Here is a 20890-nt window from a genome sequence, read left to right on the forward strand (position 1 = left end):
ATAATAAGAAATAAAAAAAACAAATATCAATGTTTTAATATCCCCTTCATGTCTAACAGAGTGACCCAGGAAAAAAGCATTCTTTGTCTGGTCATTTAGATTTCATTTATGTATTACAAATACAATACCTCTAGCAATGTTATTGTTTAAGCTTAATAGGATTCAAGGTTTTTTATTGTCATACCAGCTCACACTTACATTTTAAGGTACGAAATTCCAACTCTGGTCCTGGTTAAGAAGCCTAATACTTATAACAAACAAAGCTAAGTCCAACAATAAATAGCAATCAAAAAAAAAAAAACATATATACACAGTTAATTAGTGAAGCTGAAATTAACTTTGCAATGTACTAAATACACATGTAAAGCATGAGGGAGTCCTTAATATTACGCCTATAAGTGAGTGAAATATTGCACCTTTGGTGGTTGAAGTGTTTTGTACAGGTCAGTGTGTAGAGACAGAGTCTACAGAGTGTGGCTCGAGTTCAGCAGTCTGACTGCTTCAGGGAAGAAGCTGTTTCTGAGCCTGGTGGTCTTATTCTGAATGCTCCTCAAACGCCTGCCTGAGGGGAGGGGCTGAAACAGTGTGTGGGATGGGTGGAGTCCTTCATGATGCGTAGGGCCTTCCCCCAGCATCATGATGCGTAGAGGTCCGAGGTGGTGGGAAGACTTCTCCCCACAGTCCTCTGTGCAGCCTTTACCACCCTCTGCAGAGCCTTCCTCTAAGTAGGAGTGCAGCTGCCGTGCCATACGGTGATTCAGGCGCAGAGCATGCTCTCCACCACGCTGTGGTAGAAGCTCCTCAGGACTGAGCTCCCAAGTCCAGCATTCCTCAGTTTCCTGAGAAAGTAGAGCCTGGTGAGCCTTCTTGACTATTACTTGTAAGAGGAAGTGTGGGCACTCCAGATGAGGTCATTGGATATGTGCACACCCAGGTACCTGAAGATGGGGACCACTTCCACAGCTGCTCCTCCAATGTGCCGAGGAGGAAGAGGACGCTTGTCCCTTCTGAAATCCACCACCATCTCCTTAGTCTTCACACTGACACAGAGGTAGTTTTCTCTGCACCACTGCACCAGGTGTTCCACCTTCTCTCTGTATTTGGACTCATCATTATTCGTGATTCCTCCCACTGCTGTGTTGTCTGCGAACTTCAGTCATATGTCAGCAGAGTGAACAGGAGGCTCAACATGCAGCCCTGGGGCAAGCCAGTGTTGGGGGTCCTGATAGTCTGAGGTCTGTCGGTCAGAAAGTCCAGGACCAGTTCCCCAGTGTGGGATTCCAAGAGAAGAGAGCTTCTGCACTAGGTTATTGAAGGCTGAGGAGAAATCCAGGAAGAGTAGACGGACGTAGGGGTTACTGTGTAGGAAGTATAACTCTGTGACCCAAAAAAATTAAAGACATTTGGAGGTGCAAAATCTTTAAATAAAATTTGTTTTTACATGGACGTTTCTAAGATACATGTTGCCTGTTTAATTGAAAAAAATCTGTATTCAGGGGTTCCTCAATGTTCTACAAAGTGTTACTTGTTTATTTCCCAAATCAGTTAAAGTTTGACTTATTAATTTCCTGCCAGTTTATAAAAAATCTCATTTATTCCAGATCTAACACAACAGACAAACATTTTATATCATTAACTATGTTTAGAAAAATTACACAGTAATGGGAAAGAAAAACATCTGGAAGTCTGGAAACCATCTGGACTGTAAACTACAGTAGAGACATCATCTGTCTTTAAACATTAAAATTTACACAAGGAACGATGAATCAAAGCTAATAAACTAATGGATGGTTATTGCTGGTGTAACAACTAAGTTTAGTTTAGTTATTTTCTGAATCATGAATCCTGGAAAGGCTCTGACCCAGACCTGAACCCAAGAAGATCACAGATTGGCTCTTAAATTAGACGGTTAGTTCTACAATCTGCCAACCTTGCAATACTAAAGTTACATGGTAACATAACCATTATTACCCTTATTCATACTGCCTGAGTTCCTCTGATTATAATGTCTTTATAGCAGCTTTCTGAGCTTTGGACCAGAACCTAAACAAAGTCAAAGCATCCAAGCTGGTAGGTGGCAGAACCATCATCATGTTTAACAAAATAAACATGATCACAAAGTTATTTTTATACAGTTGAATAAATAAGTTGATTGTTCTTTTATTGATCTGATGTTACTCCTGTAATATTGTAAAAGCAGGTTTGTACTGTTGCTGTTAGTCACCATGGAGATCATTTGTAGTTTGTATAAAGAAATCAGTTTTTACTATTTTATTATGGATCAGTTTCCCCATTATTTCTTTTTATTTTATTTTATTACTGGTTGCCTCATGTGTTTCAGTTGATATTTACTGTAAAAAGAAACATCAGCATTGATTTTCTGACATTTGTTAAGTTCATTTCCTCTTGCTGGTTTTTCTGGCTAACAAGCAAACCAGTCAACAATAAAAACTCCAAACACTTATTACTCAACAGAAAATACATAATTGGTCAAATTACTTGTTTAACACTCCAAATTAAAAGTTCAGGACTTTGACCTGCCTTGAACTTGGATTTCCTAGATGTCTGATGCTTGACATGAGACTTCACTGGAAAGACTTGTGAACTATTTATGACTTGCAAAACAATGACTTGGTCCAACCTCTGTGGCAAACAACAAAAATGGAAATGGTTGCAAAACATTGTTTTCAGCTCCTGTTTTACCGGGGTGGAGTGAGGCATGAAGTGAAGACAACCAAATCACTTCTTTTCTGTCATTTGGAGTAAATTCTACCTCAAAAGAATTTAGTGAAGCAGCAGCAGAGTTTATGATTACCAAGACACATCTGGCATTTATATGAATTCATAATCAATCAATTAGAACACATGTTTCAAAGTGGTCCGTTTGTCAGATTAAATGTACCTTTGGAAAATAACAACCTTTAAGCAGGTATTAAACATTTGAAGCAGGTCCTAATGATCTTTACCGTCCTCGTGGTTTGGTTATGAATAGTTCTATCATTGTACTTTTTAGACATGACAAATTTGGTTTCACAGCTACAAGACTTTATAGCTGTGGTTGTCACCTGGTTGTTGCAGTCCAGAGTTCTCCTCTCATTTAAAGTAACAGGATAATAGGTCATAAACAAACATGGTTTTGCAATTCAGCTGATGTTGTGGTGCCAGATTGGACTAAAATGTAAGTAGAGTAAAACAGACAGATGTTGGCATAAAACATTGCAGTGAAAACAACCCCATGATGCAACAAAATACGAACCAAAAAACCAATCTGTCTTTCCTTCTCTAGCAGAATCACACAGACTGCTTGCTGAGGGCTCCACCAACAACCAGGAAACTTCAACACTCATGTTTCATCTTAGTATATAATCATAATAAAGCATACAACAGCCTGTTGTCAAGCTCTCCTGACCATTTTTAAAATAGGTTTTGACCTTTTGGTCAGTGAAAGGAAATAATTAGGACTAAAAGTCAGATGAACATTCAGATTAAACTAATTAGAAGACAAGGTCGGAGCTCTGCTGAAGACACAGTGGAAACATCAGGGAACGCAGAGTTACACATTCCCAACTCAAACACGTCTCCACTCAGCTCTTCTTTTCTTTTCTTTTTTCTTTCTATGTCTGATGTTAAGCCAATCAGATGAAGAAATGGATAGAATCATTGAAAGAATCTCATACATCTTTTAACATGTGTGGAAAAATAACCAATTTTCTTCTTGACTTTAGCATTCTTTCAAAACTTACATTGGTCCTGTTCAGCCTTGGTGCTTGTTTTGGGCATTAATAACTTTTTTTTCAGGGGGATTAAAGGTAAAAGGTGAAAAACTGAATTCCGCTAACGTCATGTTTCAGGTACGCCTTCTAAATAGTACCGATAGTGAGAGATAGAGAGGGATGGATGAGAGGAATAAGTGCTGAAAGATGAATGTGTTGGGTCTGGCAGGGAGGAGTGAGAGAAAAGGGGGGTTGGAGGAGGATGGATCTGACCTAGTTATGTTTGGCTTATTTAAATGCCAAGGACAGCAAAGGGAACCAAGCAGAGGCTGGATGCTGGCTGAGGAACACACAGATCAACTGCTTTACAAATACAATTGTTTACTTAATTTAGAACATATTAATTTTGTTTAAACCATGGGAAAAGCTTCTTGTTTTTTTTTTTCTAGATTAAAGAATGAGTTATCTCTAGATTTATAATCACATTTTAGCCTTCTGAATTGCAGCAAAATTGACTTTTCTAAAGATTTCCACCCCTAAAAAGCACTGCACTCAGGTGTTCCAGTCCCTTCCATACCCACAGGTGTATAAAATCCAGTGAGTGTTTGCAGAGGTCACAAACCATTTGCACACTTGGGACTTTGGGATTAGCTGTAGAACTTCATCTAAGCCTCACATTGTGAATTGCAATGCAAAGAATCGGAAACAGCGGTGTAAAGCAGATCGCCACTAGACTATAGTGCATTGGAGACTTCTCTATCTGGATTAAAAGGGCAAATGAGTCGTGGTTTAGTTGTTGCCAGGAGAAGGTATTTGGTTTATTGCATGTTGTTACAAGCAATGTATGATGGATTATGGTGGTGACCATGTTGGAACAGACTGTTCACCAGTACCCAAAGCAAGGTTCATTAAGATATAAACGAATGAGTTTCATGTTAAACAACTTGATTAACCCCTGAAGTCAACCTGATAAAACATGATCTGTTGGGATTAATTAGAGCAGTGTCTGCGAGCCAGGCCTTCTCATCCAACATCAGTGTCTGACCTCACAAACCCATCCTGGAACAATGGTCAGATGTTCCCATGAAAAACACTCCTAAACCTTGAAGGTAACCTTCTCAGAGAAGCTGAAGCAGTTAAAGCTGGGTCATGGTCATATTCAAGGCTATGTGGTTAGAAAGGGATGCTATCAAAATTAATTTGTGCAAAGGCAATATAGTGTAAATAAAGCTGGAATCATATTACGGAGAGGACTGTTCAGAATTTTTAAATCCCCATTATTTTTAGAATCTTCATTCTGATGAGCCAGACATTCTTGTGATCTCTAACTGTCTTTATAGATTTTTCTTAGGGTTCTGGCTGCTTTTCAGTCATTTTCTACCAGCAGGTTGTGGAATGTGGTTTCAGAATATCAGCAACTGGGACAAGTCCAAGACAAAAGGAGATGTTAGGCCTGAAGTGTTTCTAGATATTGTGTCTTTAAAACTGAGTGACGTGTTCAAAAAACAGTGGAGATGCATCATCACCATCATCTCTTACATGAACAAGTGAATGATGGGCCTTATCTGACCCAGTATCCCAATACTGACATCATTCTTAGAACAGATGTGAGGCTGAGGCCACCAATCCAGACTCTATGGCCCTGCATTACTACAGGTCATATTTGGACTAATTTTACCCTGAACGTTTAAGCTTACAGCCCAAAAGTTGTTGGGTAGTTAACTAATGGAATCTAGGTTGTAATCCTAGTAACTGTATATAAACTAAAGTCTTAACATCCTGAACCCTAGCAGTCTAGAGGCTGCAGAGTAAGCACTCAGCTGCATTGCCTTTGTCTGGAATGTTTGTGCTGAAAAGGAGAACATAGAAGCTAGATGCTGGTCATGTGTTTTGTGTAAATATTTAGAGCAGTGGAAGCTACAGTATGTCAGGCTGTTATAGTATTACCAGCAGCATTAGCAGCTAAAGGTAAGCTAGCTACACTCTAGAATGATGATGTAGTTGACTCTTTTGACCTTTCAACCTCTATCTGCTCTTATGCTCACTGTATTTGGAAATGCTGGCAGCTTTTGGAAGACTTGGGGTGTATTCACACCAGGAAAGTCCTTTGGTCCGCTTGTTTGGTCCAGACCAAAAGCGATCTTTATTTTTTTCATTTGGTGCGGTTTGTTTTCACATTGTACTTTTTGCAAGTGAACTATTACTTGTAATCAAAGCCACACGGGTGACGATCATAATTCCCATTGAACAGAAATGGCGGGACAGAGCACAGACCCGGAAATTTAAGAAAACAGCTGTAGACGTGCTGCGTGCAGCACCTCTGTTCCGCATATTCGTGCCGTGTTTACAGCTGCAATATTATTGTGAGGTTGAAGAGGAGCTCATTCAACACAGACTTTGAGACGTTCTATTTATAAGTTTGGAACAGCGTTGGACAATGTGTGCTGAACGCCGAAGAAGACGGTGTGCTCTGCGTGCCTGGTGATGCAACAATCAGCTGAACAGGTATGATTTGAGTATAACGTACACCTTTGCTATCGGCTACGGTGGCTTGTTAAGTCCAAAGAGACGTACGTTTTCTGCAATTGGTTCGGATCGGGGCCGATTCGTATTCAGACCATAAGCGAACCGCACCAGAGTCCGTTTGGAAGCGGACCGAGACCACCTCAAAAAGTGTTTCTCGGTCCGGTTGTTTGGTCCGGACCAGGGTTTGCTTGAGTATTCACACCTGCACAAAAGGTCCAATGAGGGAAAACGAACTCTGGTCTGTTTCAAGCGGACCAAAAGTGGCAAGTGTGAATACACCCTTTGACACAAAGTAGGAATATTTACAGGGTAGAATTATATGGAGAGACAGCTGTTATAGTTAGCAATGCTAACCAGTCCAACATAATTAATGGCTACTAAAAATGGTTCGAAAATATCACCATGATGTGTCTTACTAAAACTGTAAAATTCTTGTTGTCAGGTATCAGTCTCACAGACATTTCTAACCATTATTGGCAGATAAAGCAACTTTTTTTATTTCACACCAAATAAAGCCATTATGTATTTAATTAAGAAGTCCACTGTGCTCCCACTCCCCTCTCCTTTCTTCAGCAGATGTAGCTGCTCTGCAGCTGCCAGGGATAGAAAACATGGGAGGTTTATTCTAAGGGCTCTTAGGCCTATGCAAAAAACAGTCCTAGAAATAATATTACAAAAAGAAAATGTGAGCAGAAAATGTAGCAGTCAAGCTGACAGTTTATTCATATTCACCATGACAAAAACAAGACAATGTTTAGGTAAAGCAATGGCAATGAGGACAATATTGGTATTGACTGATATTTGAATTCAGATATCAAAACTGGATCAGAACCTCTAAATCCTGGATTTCAAGTTTTCAGCTATTAGCTGGGATCTACTGGATACTGCCTATTAAAGTGTCATCTTTGTAACTTTTCAGAAATGAATCATAGAAAGTAGGAACAAATGCAGTCTGCTGGTGGCAAAGTGCCTAAAGATCCAAAGATCTAAAAATTGGTTCTTTGCTATGTTGTTGTTCTATGTGAACACAACACTGGCTCACCCTTGAGTTTAGGATCCTGTTACTGTTTGAATGGTGAGAGTATCTGGAACTGACAATGAATGGAAAAGCAGCAAAACTCCAAAGCGATGCTCTTCAGAAAGCTAAGGGAACTGCAGACCAAGTTCAGAACAAACTGTTCAAAGAAAACCTTGCTGACTGGAAGGAAAGCACAAACACATGATGGTAGATTCCTGTGGACTATATGATCCCACTTATGTGCCATTGCCTAATAGGCAAACTTAAGAAAATATATACAATATGACACAGCAAAGTATCACATAAGCTACAGCTAGAAAAACATTGAAGATGACACCACCTATGTAAGGCCATGTCCTGGCAGCAGTAGAACCTGATCTCTACTCACCCTTAAAGGAAATCACATTACTTACTTAAGGCCTGAAAGCACTTTAATGCATTTCTTCCAGAGTGGCCACTGCATTGTAGAAGAAGAACACTTAAAGCCTGCTTGAAAAAGTGGGACAGGCAGGTTGAGCCCTTTAACATCTTGGCAGGGAAATGATTAATGCTCACATCTCAGAGACAAGGCGTCAGCTAAACAAACCACAACTAGATCAGCATGAATTATAGATCCACATTCAGAACACTGAGCTGCAAATGTGACTTGATTTCCTGTGATTTATAACTTAATGGCAATACGGCCATGACTTAATGTGTGGTGGTCTCCACAGACACATAGTCTTGTGTTCAGCACAGATTTACAAGCAAATAAATGTGTTAAGACTGTAGCTTTGACTTGTTAGAGCCATCTGTAATACATTCTAACCAGACATGGGGTTCTCTGCAGGTGTTTCTGGGTCCTACAGTTACCCAGCACCACACCAAGTAAGCACTGAAGGCTGCACAGATTGGGGTCTGTTACATAGTGAAGAAGATTTAAAGTCAGCTACTTAGAGTAGTATTTAAAATAAGGATATTCCATCTCATAGCAGGAAAAGCAGATATAAAAATATATATTTTTTATATCTATCTTATGTTCTAACTTATAGAGCAATCATTATGAGCTAAAGTCAGTTTGGGCAGATGAAACCTGTAAAAACCAGAGACCAAGAGTTGTGCACAACATTTTTCTGGTTGCATCTGTAATTTTAGTTTTAGCTGTTTTTAGCCAAATTGGGCCTGTGAAAGACAAGAGGTTAGTTTGCATGAGGCAGTGCACTGATCTAAATTCATTTCTTGCAGTGTTTTAAACAGACTTAACCTGGTGGGGTTAAAGTTAACTACCCTGTGATTAAACCAGGATCTTTTATGGTGAACATGATGAAGCCAAAGTACAATGTTTTTCGGTTTAGCTGGAGGGGGGCATCGGCTGAGTTACTGCTGCTAACAACTTCATGTTCTCCTTCTATAGATGATACACTTGACTTCTACTGTGACTAACTGTGTGTGCTCTCTTTCATACTTTCTTCTTTGAGTATATACTCTGTCTTCTCAAACCCAATGGGTCATGGCAGATGTCTGCTCACACTGAGGCTGGTTCTAGTTCCGCTAGAGGTTTCTTCCTGTTAAAAGAGGAGCTTTCTCCACCACATCGCTACATGCTCATCCTGGAGGAGTGAATACTGCAAGTCACCGACTCCATGCAGTCTGCTGGGTTTCCTTAGATAGAAAACCTTTTAACTAATTTGAATAATAAACTGAACTGACTGCACTGTTTGATAGTCAGGATTAATTTAGAATGAAACTGTATGATTGGATTGAATTCACTAGGTAGTTCTGTGTAAAAATGGGATGGGTTCTGTGTATAAATGGGACGGGTTTTTAGGTTTTTTGTTAAGTACTGTGAGATGACATATGTTGTGAATTGGTGCTATATAAGAAACTGAATTGAACTATGGTGGTCATTTTCCTGATCATCAAAGAAATAATTAAGGTCCAATGTTATTCTCACTGGTGGCTCTGCTAACCTAATGAGAGAGAGAGCTGTGCAGACAGTTATAGAACCATGAAGTGACTGCTTGCTAAATGACCTCTTCATCCTTTTGTGCTTTTATAGTTTTAGTTGTTTTGTACTCAACTATTTCAGGTATGAAAATGAGTCATCTGCTACAAGATGTTTAGAGATGCACCAACACAAGCAGTTTGGGATAAATTGACTATGCACAGATAAGACGTGCATTCCTTAAAAACCTGCAATTTTAAGTTCCCGCCAATTGCCCTAAATACCTTGGAATAAATATAACTGGGAAGCCAATGTTCCTTTTTAAAAATTACTACCTGGACCTGACAAACAAATTTGATGGTAGACAATGGAAAACTCCTTCCTCTCTCACTAATCGATCGCATTAATATGGTCAAGATGACAATCCTTCCTAAATTTGTATTTATTTTTCAGAACATAACCATTTATCTTATTGGCACTTTCTTTAATAGGATAGATTACATTACTATACCCTTTGTTTGGGCTGGTAAACAACCCTGGATTTTGAAGGCACATCTAGAGAAACCCTCAGCTGAGGGTGGCTACTACTGGGCTGGTGATGCCAGGACCTGGGTCTTCTGGAGAAAGGGACTCTCACTTCTCTGACTGGCTGCTAAATAAAATCTATGGTTCCCTAGCTCTCACTGGTCCTCCTTTAGCTGCTGCAATGTTCTCCAATCTGACTTCACCTCTCGACATCTGAAAGATAACTTTTTCCAACACAATTCACTCAGCATTGTTAAACAGATAATGACTGTGGTGAGGATCCCTGGTTTTTCTATATCTGCTCCGATTTTCCAGAACACGTCATTTAAACCAAGTTTGATGGATGCTCTCTTTACTTGTGGGTCAAATAAGGATATGTCAGTCATCAAGGACCTCCATGTTAAAAATTACTTTGCTTCCTTCATACAACTCCAGTGAAAATGTGGCCTCCCCTCTACCTAGTTCTTCAGATACTTGAAAGGTTGTAATTTTGTTAGGCACCACATCCCCCTGTTTAAAACTACCTAGGCAGACCAGCTTCTATGAGCTTATGGTAAAACAACCTACCTCTAAATGTGAAATAGTTTCTCATCTAGCCATATCAAAGAGGCCTGGATTTCTGACCCTTTCTGAGAGATTTCAGATGAGCTGTGATACCAGAGTCTGTCTAGAAACAAAATTTGTTCTATCAATGCCAGACTGCAGCTCATTCAATTGAAAGTTGTCCTCCAGCTACATTTTTCCAAAACCAAAGTCAGCAAACAATTCCCTTCTGTTTCTCCCACTTGCAACAAATGTAGATCAGATGACTACTTTGGGTTACCTTCTCTGCTCCTGCCGTAAACATAGGAACTTCTGGCATGACATCAGATGATTATCAGGTGTTAAATGTCTGCGATATATTTTGCTGAAAAACAGAAAAATATCGCTGGGGTGCTTTAACTTTTCTCCTACCCTTCCCACATCGCTCCATCGTCCTCTCATGTTCAGTCTGGTTGTAGCAAAGCGGGTTATTTTGAGAGTGGAAATCAGCTGCCCTTCCTTTTTTTTAATTGCTGAATGGATTCCTGTATATATCTAGAAGAGATGTGATATGCATTGTCAGACACTTATCAAAACTTCACTGATGTGTGGGGATTTTTGTTAAGTGTATCCAAGGAAATGAGGTCTATTTAACATAATAGGCAACACAGCCTGAAATGTGTCTGTTTTTTATATTTGTTCCTTCATCATCTGTGTTGTATTGTGTTATCTTGTACTGTTTGAACCACAGCATGTCTTGAATTGCTTGATATCTTGTTTTACTGACCTTTCCTGACTCTGCCCTTTTGAGATCGATTATCCACCTTGGACTGACATGAAAATGTATATATTTATTCTTCTTTAGACATCAGCAAGTTGGCAGTTCACCTTGTTTGTTTTGTCTGTTCACTATTTCTATTGCTTAATATTAAAATGATCACAGTATTAAAAAAGAATCAAATAAACGTAGCTTTAAATTCAAACATTCCAAACAGATCTTAACGATACCAGCAACAATCCAACCAAGTACCAGAGATTTTTACAAGCCATTTTTCCCAAGCCCAGGTGAAATCTCAACTCGAAACTCGAGGTCTCAAGTCTTCAGGACACAAGTCTAAGTCGAGTCTGAAGTCTTTTTTTTGGGGACTGAAGTGCGACTCGGGTGGGAGTCTCAGCCTCGAGTTGCCTTCTCTGGTAACAACTGATGCTATGAGAAATGTCGTCTCCTGGTTGTTTATTCAGTGCAGTCTTTGCTGTGTACAATTTACCACACCATGCAGGTCATTGTCCTACAGGGACACTTGTTTTAGGCTATAAAACTGCATCATGCCATGCATCAATTGACACAAGCACAAGGCATAACAGGAAAAAATATGTTTATTATTGGTTTAATCTGCAGACTGGAAAGTAAATCATACTCTAAATTAAATTAGATTTCATGTAAAAACTGACAATAGTTCAAATCATTGGAAAAACAACACATCCTAGGAATCTGAGCATATACCAAGCTTTAACCTTATATTACAAACATAAACATTACTCCTGCATCTTCCACTGAAGCCATGTTAGGGTTTGATAGAGTCAGTTATCAAAACTGATTCAGTCTTTGTTCAGGTTTCTCCTCCAGTTCCCTGCAGCTGAGTGTATATATGAGTGTATATCAGTGAGGACACTCACCCTGTTAAAGCGTTTGGCCTGGAAAAGGTGTCCGTTCACTCGGTAGAGCTTCCTCCATCTTCTGGCCCCACGGCGGTAGATTGATTCTAGAAAACAGATGAAACAGTTGTAGAGCAGCAGCATGGTGGCAGGGGAAATTACAGGGAGGTCTGACACAGAAGAAGACAATGATGGTGATACATACAACTGAAAGGTAAGAGAACTTCGGCTCTTCATCTGTGTGAAATGTAAGGTTTAAGTCATGACTGGGACAAGCAGAAGGTTTCTCTGCAGGACACACACACACACACACACACACACACACACACACACACACACTGCAGCCTGCTTACATGTCACACCACTACATTCCTCCATTTTGTCTTGCTTCTTGGCCTGTTAATAAAGAGGCAGTGTTTTAAGCATTAATATACTGCAGAGTTAATATTTGGAAATGAGTAAACTAAAACAGGGAGAACCTGCCCTCATGACATAGAAAAATTTAGAAATGGTCAGATTGTTTTAAAATTCTCCACAGATTTGTAGCTAAATGTCAGCCCTGGACCACTGCAGACTTCATTTGTCAATTTGTTACAAATATAAAAACATATGCAAACATACAAATAGGCCATGACCTGAAGGTTTGCAGTATGAACATTTAAACGGTAAGAGGACTTTGAAGACATGGGTCTCTTTACAGAAGTTTTATAAAGTATAACATTTCCCATCAAATCCCATTACTATGGTTGAAAGTGCCTTTAATGCCACAGTTGGAGCATAAACACAGTGCAATCCCTCCCTAACTTGTTGCTGGGCACTGCTGCTCAGTTGACTGATGCAAAGCTACTTAACTTTTCCCTGCTTTTAGGAAAGGCAGAAATATGTTCCAGCAGAGAAAAACAGCCATGGTATGGAAACTCAAGGAGTGCAATTCATACCTTCTATTAAGGTAAGATTGTTTTAAAACTACAATTAGGAAACTTCAAGCAGCATGTCAGCTCTGTATCCTATTGCTGACTGCCTACATGAACAGATAGCCTGACTAATTAACTGGTTGTCCATGTGTCCCGTTATAAAGAGCACTTGGAATCTACTACTAAATTTAGTAGGTGTTAAATCCTTATTTTTGTTTATTTACATTCAATTCAATTCAAAAATACTTTATTAATCCCAAAGGGAAATTAAATGTTGTTATAGCTCATATTATGAAGGTTTCCTCAAAGAGCCGTTGTAGATGCTGATGTGTCAAGATCAAAAACAAACGTTGGAATCTATATTTTAAACAGTTGTAGAAGCAGTATTTCTCCCAGGAAACCCAGGAAACTGTGACTTTCACATAAAGTTATCATTCCATAATAATCTCATACAGGGTCATGTTTACAAGTCACCAACAATACTTTCTAACAGTTTAAACATTCCTGAAATGTTTGGAGATGTTTTGATCATGATTATTTAACATTAGTCAGATCATCTTAAAATCTCTGAATCAAAAGGTGTTAAAAAGTTTCACTTTGAAGGTATGCACACCAAAGGTTATTGTATTTTTACTGATTTCTGTAATTTTTTTTCCCAGAGACTTTTTAGGTTTTCAGCTGAATGAATGTCACAGTGAAGGTGAAAAAATGTTTAGGAGTGTGTGGAGTTTGGAAATGCACTGTAAATGAAATCATATATTAGAGCAGTGCAGCATTCCTTGAGAAGACTTTCTTTAATGTTATGAACATGTGTAGTTATATTTATCTGCTGCTCTAACAATGAATAAATGAAAGGATGTAAACTCACTGACTGAACCTTTAGGCTGAATTAGAGTCATTTCCCCCCTGACTCCCAGTAATAATTCATTAGCTGCTCTCCCAGTGGCTCTCCCAGACTACTGGTTTTCTAGTGTGCTTGGCTGCTTCAGTGATTGGTGTGGTTATGATACAATCCTCCAATAACTAATTTTTCTGCCTCTGTTGCCATGGTAGCCACACCATATACCATAGCAGCTATTATTAGTAAGTTGTGAGGATGTCAGGATGACATTGTCTTTTAATAAAAGTACAACTCAACAACAAGACTCCATGAGTGATGTTTGATGAAACTGACTCTGAACATGCTGAACGCTTGGCAGTTTTCCACCGGGTGTCTTTGAATCTGCATCCTCGTACTCGCCGTCTTCCGCTTTATCCAGGACCGGATAATCTGCATCCACTCAGGTAAACTCCAGATATTCTGACCATCTTTGACACAAAAATGTATTATTCCTTCTCTGTTGCATTCCGTAGCTTGTGTCTGTATGTGGAACACTGCTTTATTTTCAAAAAGTGGATTAAATCTGATCCCAGCTAACAGCTAGTCTGTAGCTGCAGCCACAATGATGAGAATTTAAATAATACCTGATCCATGCCTACAGACTGATGTTTAAACAGTAAGAGCTATCTATGCATTTTTTAGAACATTGTAGATGTACAACCTGAAATTTTTGATGAATGGTAATGTGATTATGAATTCTGTTTCTATCCCTGCATGTGATTGAGGGGTTCTGAGATCAGAGTGAGAATCCGTTAGTCAGAAGAAAAGGGTTGTCTGACTCTCATCATCTCTGCTGTGTTGCCATAGCTTCTTTTTCTCTGAATATACCACTGAATAGAGGTGTGACATTATACAGCTGGTTACATCACATGCTAGATCATACGCATGTGATGTAATTTGCTGCTATGCTGAAGACAAATGTTAAATACACTGTTGATTTTCCTCCTATGTGTATTTCAGCAGTATAAACTTAGGGACTGATGTTAAGGTAACTTATGTCAGATTTAAATTTAAACTAATCGTTTGGCTGACCGGATGCCTCCTGGACGCCTTCCTCGGGAGGTGTTCCAGGCATGTCCCACCGGGAGGAGGCCCAGGGGACGGCCCAGGACACGCTGGAGGGACTATGTCTCTCGGCTGGCCTGGGAACGCCTTGGGCTCCCCCTGGAGGAACTGGAGGAGGTGTCTGGAGAGAGGGACGTCTGCTGCCCCCGCGACCCGGTCCCGGATAAGCGGAAGACGACGACGACGACGTTTGGCTGACCAACATGTTTGTTCTGGCTGGAAGTAATAGTAACATTTTGGAACGATTCAACCAGAGTCCTGACTTGAATCTGATATAGCATCCGTGGAGGGAACTAAAGATTAGGGTGATGGCAAGAAGGCCTTCCAACTTGAAAGACTTGGAGCTCATTATTAAAGTTAAATCATCAAAATATCAGAGATAACCTGCAGAAAGCTGATTAGTAAATAGAAGAATGCTCTGATTGCTGCAAGACCAATAAAGATTATTTCCGTTTATTATTGATAAGGGTATAAATAATCATTTACATGCCATTAGATGAAATACGAATAAGGTGATACCCCTAGAATATTTCCTTTTTATCTTTTGAGATATGCCTGTCCCTTTTCCAGTCCGAAACAAACATAACTTCTACATCTGCCAGGGGTATGAATAATTCTGAGCCAAAGAGTGTATAACGATCCAATCTAAATGTGTTTTGTTTGAGAGTTACTACAGGATGACTGCTGGTTTGCTTGATACTTTCAGCTTTAACTGAGCCACTGCTTTGCTTAAAGACAGAGTCAGCAGGTGTAGGACATGAGTTCATTCTAGACAATAGCTGCATCTGCCAGAAACTATCTGTCTCTGTCAGGAAAAACACGGCCTGCAACCTCTGGAACATAACTGCGTAAAGTTGGATGTAAATGTAGAGTGTTATTTCTCTGCACTTTAAAGCTAGCAATCATCCAGAAGTACCACGACTGCATTCCCTGCAACATTCTGACACAGGTCTGTCAGAAAAATGAGAATTTATTTCTCAATGAGATTTATCTTGTATAAATATAGATCAAATAAAAAGAAATATTCAGGCTTTAAATCAAAACTGCTGGTATCTTTTGGTGGAACAGAGAACACATGCACAAACTCTGCGGCTCTGTAAAACCTCATCCAGCGGAACCAAGAATAAGAAAATACTAAACGTTTTATGTCTATCATCATCATCTGCAAAGAAACAAGCCACAGGATCAGTCCAGACTCTTGCAGTTTGCACATTTACACAATGCATCACAGCCTTCTAATAGTTCTGGAACCGCAGCACAACCATTAAGAAGAATCCTGTTAATGAATTCTCAGTTACAATACTTAAAACATGGAGGAAATCATAGAATTGCACAAATAAACAGAATCATCTATGGAATTAGTTAAAATTAATCTGGGCTCTACCCGTACAGTTAAGGACATTCATGTTCAACACTTTAAAAGTAGGCAGGTCTCTACACACTGTCTGTGGAATGTGAGGGAGGATCCGTTTGGACTGCCATGGGCAGGAAAACATGAGCAACCTAATAATCAAAGAGTCTTATCAACAACAGACAAATGCAGCAGAGTTAGGCGACCACTTCAGCAAATTAACACAGACAACCGCTTCAGCGGTTTGAGATAAAGCAGCAGACAGCAGTTAGTCTGCATATGTAGGCCGTAGAGAATCTGTCATTGTCAACAAAACAGCAGGAGAGACTGCCGCTTCCTGATCATCATCCGGAGGCAGTCAACACAATAATAATAATAATAATAATGTAGCGTGTTTAGGTTTATGGCTGTGTTTCCTGATTATGAAAAACTCTGTGGTGTAGATGCTGTTCCTAAGTGAAGGATCTGTTAGCTATTTTCAGCATCAGTAGTGTGTTGAAGCAGAAGGTCAGAGTAGACACAGACAGATCAGAATGTTTTACATCTGCAGCCCATTCAGATAGCAAGAAATCATGACTTTTAGCATATCGCAAGAAGGCTGAATGGAGTCCAGCAATGTTGTTCTGTTTTCTCCCTTTGAGTTTTCCACTTGTGACTGTTATGGAACATCTTGGATTTGGATATTCTGGCAGATGCTTAGAGATATGAATCTACAATCTGTAGTACATGCAGGGACTGCTGCTTTAGTCATGCTAGCTGTGCTAGTTTAAGGAGCTCAACTCCTTTATCATGTTTTGGTTTGTTTTCAATGAGTAAGCCCTTTTTACAGTGGCTGCTCTCTCACCTCTTCTCCTAATGTATCGAATTAATGGCAGGAAGGCTGGAAAAGCAAAAGTTATATTATTCACCATATATTAAATCTTTTTAAGCAAAAAGGGGAAGTTACATTTTAAACACCTTAAAAAAAACTATTTGGCTAAAACAAAATCTGCATCCATTTGACTGAAATAATAAGGATAATATTACTGCTCAGTGACTGCAGCTGTAACCACTGCTTTTATATTAGCTCTATAAGTGACCTGCTAATAGCTTTTTAACCCTAGCACAAATACACCAGAGAGACTTCCTGATTCTGTTTCTTCCTTTAGGTTTAATCGAATTATCTGTTGTCAAACAGATAACACCTGCTTGATTCCCCTCAGGCTGTAGCAGATGCTCCTGTTTAGTGCGTTCACTCAGAAACCAATTTCTGGCTCAGACGACCCGATTGGCTATCCACTCCCTGCCGGAGTGGTGGAAAACACCTCCGAAACACTGCTGATGCTCACAACGTTTGCACTTGACTAGTGCACCTTCAAATCACTGAGCTATTACAGCACAATCCTCAGGAGAATACAACTGTTTCAGCGCCCTATTTTTCTTCCAAAGGGCCAGGGTGAGAAGGAGGACACAGAGTGAAGCAGGACAACAGGTTAGACAAAGGGTAAAATACAACACCTCCAGATGTATAGGCCAATGCACAGAGTCCTGCTATTCCCTCTGTAGAAGGTGGAAAGACGAGCATGCTGTTGATGACCTGCAGGTTGAGAAGGGACCCGAGCAGCTAAAGCTCCGGCTGGTACAAGCAAATCTGTCTGGACAGGACATTTACAGAAGCTTGACTCACTTCCAGACATTGTTCCTCTCCCTTACAGGAAAGGTAGCAGCCACATGTTACCGCCAACAAAACCGGCCTTTCCCTCATATACAAACACAGAACAAGAAGCTCAAGTTCACAATGTGAAGAGTCAGTTCAATTCAATACAAAAATACTTTATTAATCCCAAAGGGAAATTAAATGTTGTTGTAGTTCATATCATGCAGGTTTCTTTAAAGAGCTGTTGTAGATGTTGATGGCAGGATGGATCTCCTGTAGTGGTCTGTCTCACAGCAGATCTGAAAAAGTCTCTGACTGAAGAGACTCTGTTGTTGTGCAACAGTCTGATGAAGAGGATGCTCAGGGTTCTCCATAATGATCTTCATCTTATGAAGCATCCTTCTTTGTACAATGATTTCCAGAGGTTCCAGAGGAGTCTCCAGAACAGAGCCAGCCTTGTTTTTCATGTAGTTCTTCAGAAGTACAGCTTCTTGCAAAACTCTTCATACCCATTAAACTTGTCCATGTTTTGTCAAGTTTCAACCACTTACAAAGACTTTAAGGTATTTTATCTGGATTTTTTATTGCAAACCAACATGTATGAAAATAACAGGTTTGTAACATTGTTCCACAAATAAATATCTGAAGTGTCGTGTGCCTCACTTCAGACAACCTTCTTTATTCAAATACATCAAAATAAAATCCAGAGGGCAGTTCCTATGCAGTCTGGAAAAGCATGGAGATTGATTAAAGACAATTTTTATTTCCAGACTTTTACTTATTCCATTGTCAGACGGTTGTATCAATCTATCCATCCATCCATATACATCTAATCTGTTGTCCTTCCACTCATCCCAAAGAGTGCAAAAGACTTGAAGCTACAATGGGATAGTATAGATCCAAGAATATTCTGTGTTAGAATGGCCTAGTCAAAGTCCAGAGCTAAACACAACGGAGAATCTGAAAACTACAAAATATTGGCTCAGCTCAAACATTTATCTAACCATGTATCATTTTCCTACCACTTTACTTTTGTGTTGCTTTATCACATTAAATCCTTTTCAAATCCATTGAGGTTAGTGACGGCAATGTGACAGAAGAGGCTATGAAAAACTGCCACAAGGTGCTTTCATTTAAAAAGCTTTTAATTGTTGGAGATCATTACAGAAATCCATGAAAAGCTCTGACACAATTAGACTTATTTACAATGGAACCCTGAATAATAGCATGACTAACATTATTAGCCTGACCATAAATAAAATATTTATTCAACTGTCTTATTATCCTAATATCCTAAATAATTACACAAAAAATGAGACCGTAAATTATGCTGAATGGCTAAAGACATCCAATTAAAATGCTGGAATCTGATCCATATTTAAGAGTTTGGAGCTCAGGAGTTTCCTGCAGCAGAGACCGTAGGAGGAAAAGCACTGGATGACAGCGGTACAACCCAGCATGTGGGATCCTCTGGATGGCAGACAAGTCAGTGTCACATGCTGATGAGTCAGTCCTTCTAGGTGACACCATGGAAACAGATCTATTGCCATGTTACCCCCGCATCCAATTCAACCCACTGAGCACTGAGGTGTGCATGAAAACAGCGCGCATGGCAATAAAGTGGGCGATGAAGCCAGTATGAGCCCACATGGCCTAGGAAAATGTTTCAGTGAACCACATTACTAGAGACTTAATGCCGGACTGACCTCTACAATCCCTCTCCTTAAAGACACCATTTAAATTCCAGGGTTCCGACAGTTTATTCCAACAAAACGTTTCGTGTGAAAACTTCATACTTTTGCATTTGTTCTATTTTACTCCTTTTATTTTAGTTTATATTCTCAAAATCTCATTGAGTTCATCAAATGATTCAGAGTGACTAGCAGAGTACTTTGTTTAGGTCTAATTATCACAGGTGGGGAGTTGGGTTGTGCATCTCTGGTCTATAGTCGATACACTGCCAACAATCCCAGTCATTGTAGAAGCATAGATGGAAGAAAGTATGCAACACAATGCGATTCACCCCCCTATATTACAATGCAATTTGATTCACTTATTTTATGGTAAACAGTGGGATTCGATGCAATCGGTTTAGTTGAACAGAGTAATTACCTTAATAAAACAACAAGCTTTCACAAACATGTCTTGTCTACCAAGTCTAGTGCACTTCTTTAAAATTGACTAACTATGAACAACATGCAGCAAAAATAAACTATAAAGTACACTAGGACTGCACAAGATATCATGAACATATTGTTCTCAGAATATCAGTGTGTGCAATATTCATATCGCAAAGAACTGTTTGGAGTGCAATAATTGTTGGCTAATATATGCTAAGTGTTTCCATGCTGAGGTAATATTTTGCCAATTGGACTGAGTCTCACCGCAGCATATGTCCAGACTGCACACAGATGATATTGTCCAAAATGCTAAAAGTCACAGAGTGATGGAAGCACACGAGAACGAGAGGAAAGAAGAAAATAGGCTGATATTGACCTGATATCGATATAACATTATTGCCATGACAAGGTTTTCTAGTATTTCAGAGCTCTAGAATACAACATAGTGTTACCAGGTTGCCCTAATGTAACTAGGCTAAACTCGGCCAGCTCGCTCCAAATGACAACTTGTTCTGTCTCTCTGGGAATTACCTTGTTGGTTCACATTGACATAAAACAATAAAAGCTGGATGTTATTTTTGAAGTTGCTGGTCATCACTGTGGTTGCACAAGCAGTTGAAGCTTCTAACTGACAACAACAGTACTATGTGCAATCTTTTCCTTTCAGTTCAACAGACAATCTCACTGAACAAAGTCCTCATTCACATCTTAAAAAGAGCTCCAAAGCAAGGAGCTGTGAAGGCTTCAGAGGCAGCTTGACACACTGAGTTACAGTAAATCCTAAATGTGAGCGGAGTTTCAGAACATTCACCATGCTACATGCTGGAAATCACAGGTACGGATCAGCAGATATGCAAAGAAAATCTCAGCTTCAATCGCTGCCTAATTGACCTTTCTCATAACCTTAGTAATGAGAGAAGACTATTAAAGTGAAAACATCACACCACAACCTAACAGCTTTTTATTTTTAGCATTCCTGCAGTTAAGGGGGTTTAACGTTTACAGTATAAAAGCAATAGTTTTTAAATAAAATCCTGAAA

The 20890-nt window shown here is 39.5% G+C and overlaps 1 protein-coding gene across 4 annotated transcripts in view; it reads right to left on the minus strand.

Moving 5' to 3' along the window:
- prkcz (protein kinase C, zeta) overlaps positions 1 to 20890 on the minus strand; it is a 227597-nt gene that overhangs the window by 118235 nt on the left and 88472 nt on the right. For all 4 annotated transcript variants that reach the window (XM_047364805.1, XM_047364798.1, XM_047364822.1 and 1 more), the window contains one exon: positions 11906 to 11991. In XM_047364805.1, coding sequence (XP_047220761.1) covers positions 11906 to 11991 — 86 coding nt within the window. The remainder of the gene's footprint in view (positions 1 to 11905; positions 11992 to 20890) is intronic.

Source organism: Girardinichthys multiradiatus, chromosome 1, assembly GCF_021462225.1.
Source record: "Girardinichthys multiradiatus isolate DD_20200921_A chromosome 1, DD_fGirMul_XY1, whole genome shotgun sequence".
NCBI classification, from domain to species: domain Eukaryota; kingdom Metazoa; phylum Chordata; class Actinopteri; order Cyprinodontiformes; family Goodeidae; genus Girardinichthys; species Girardinichthys multiradiatus.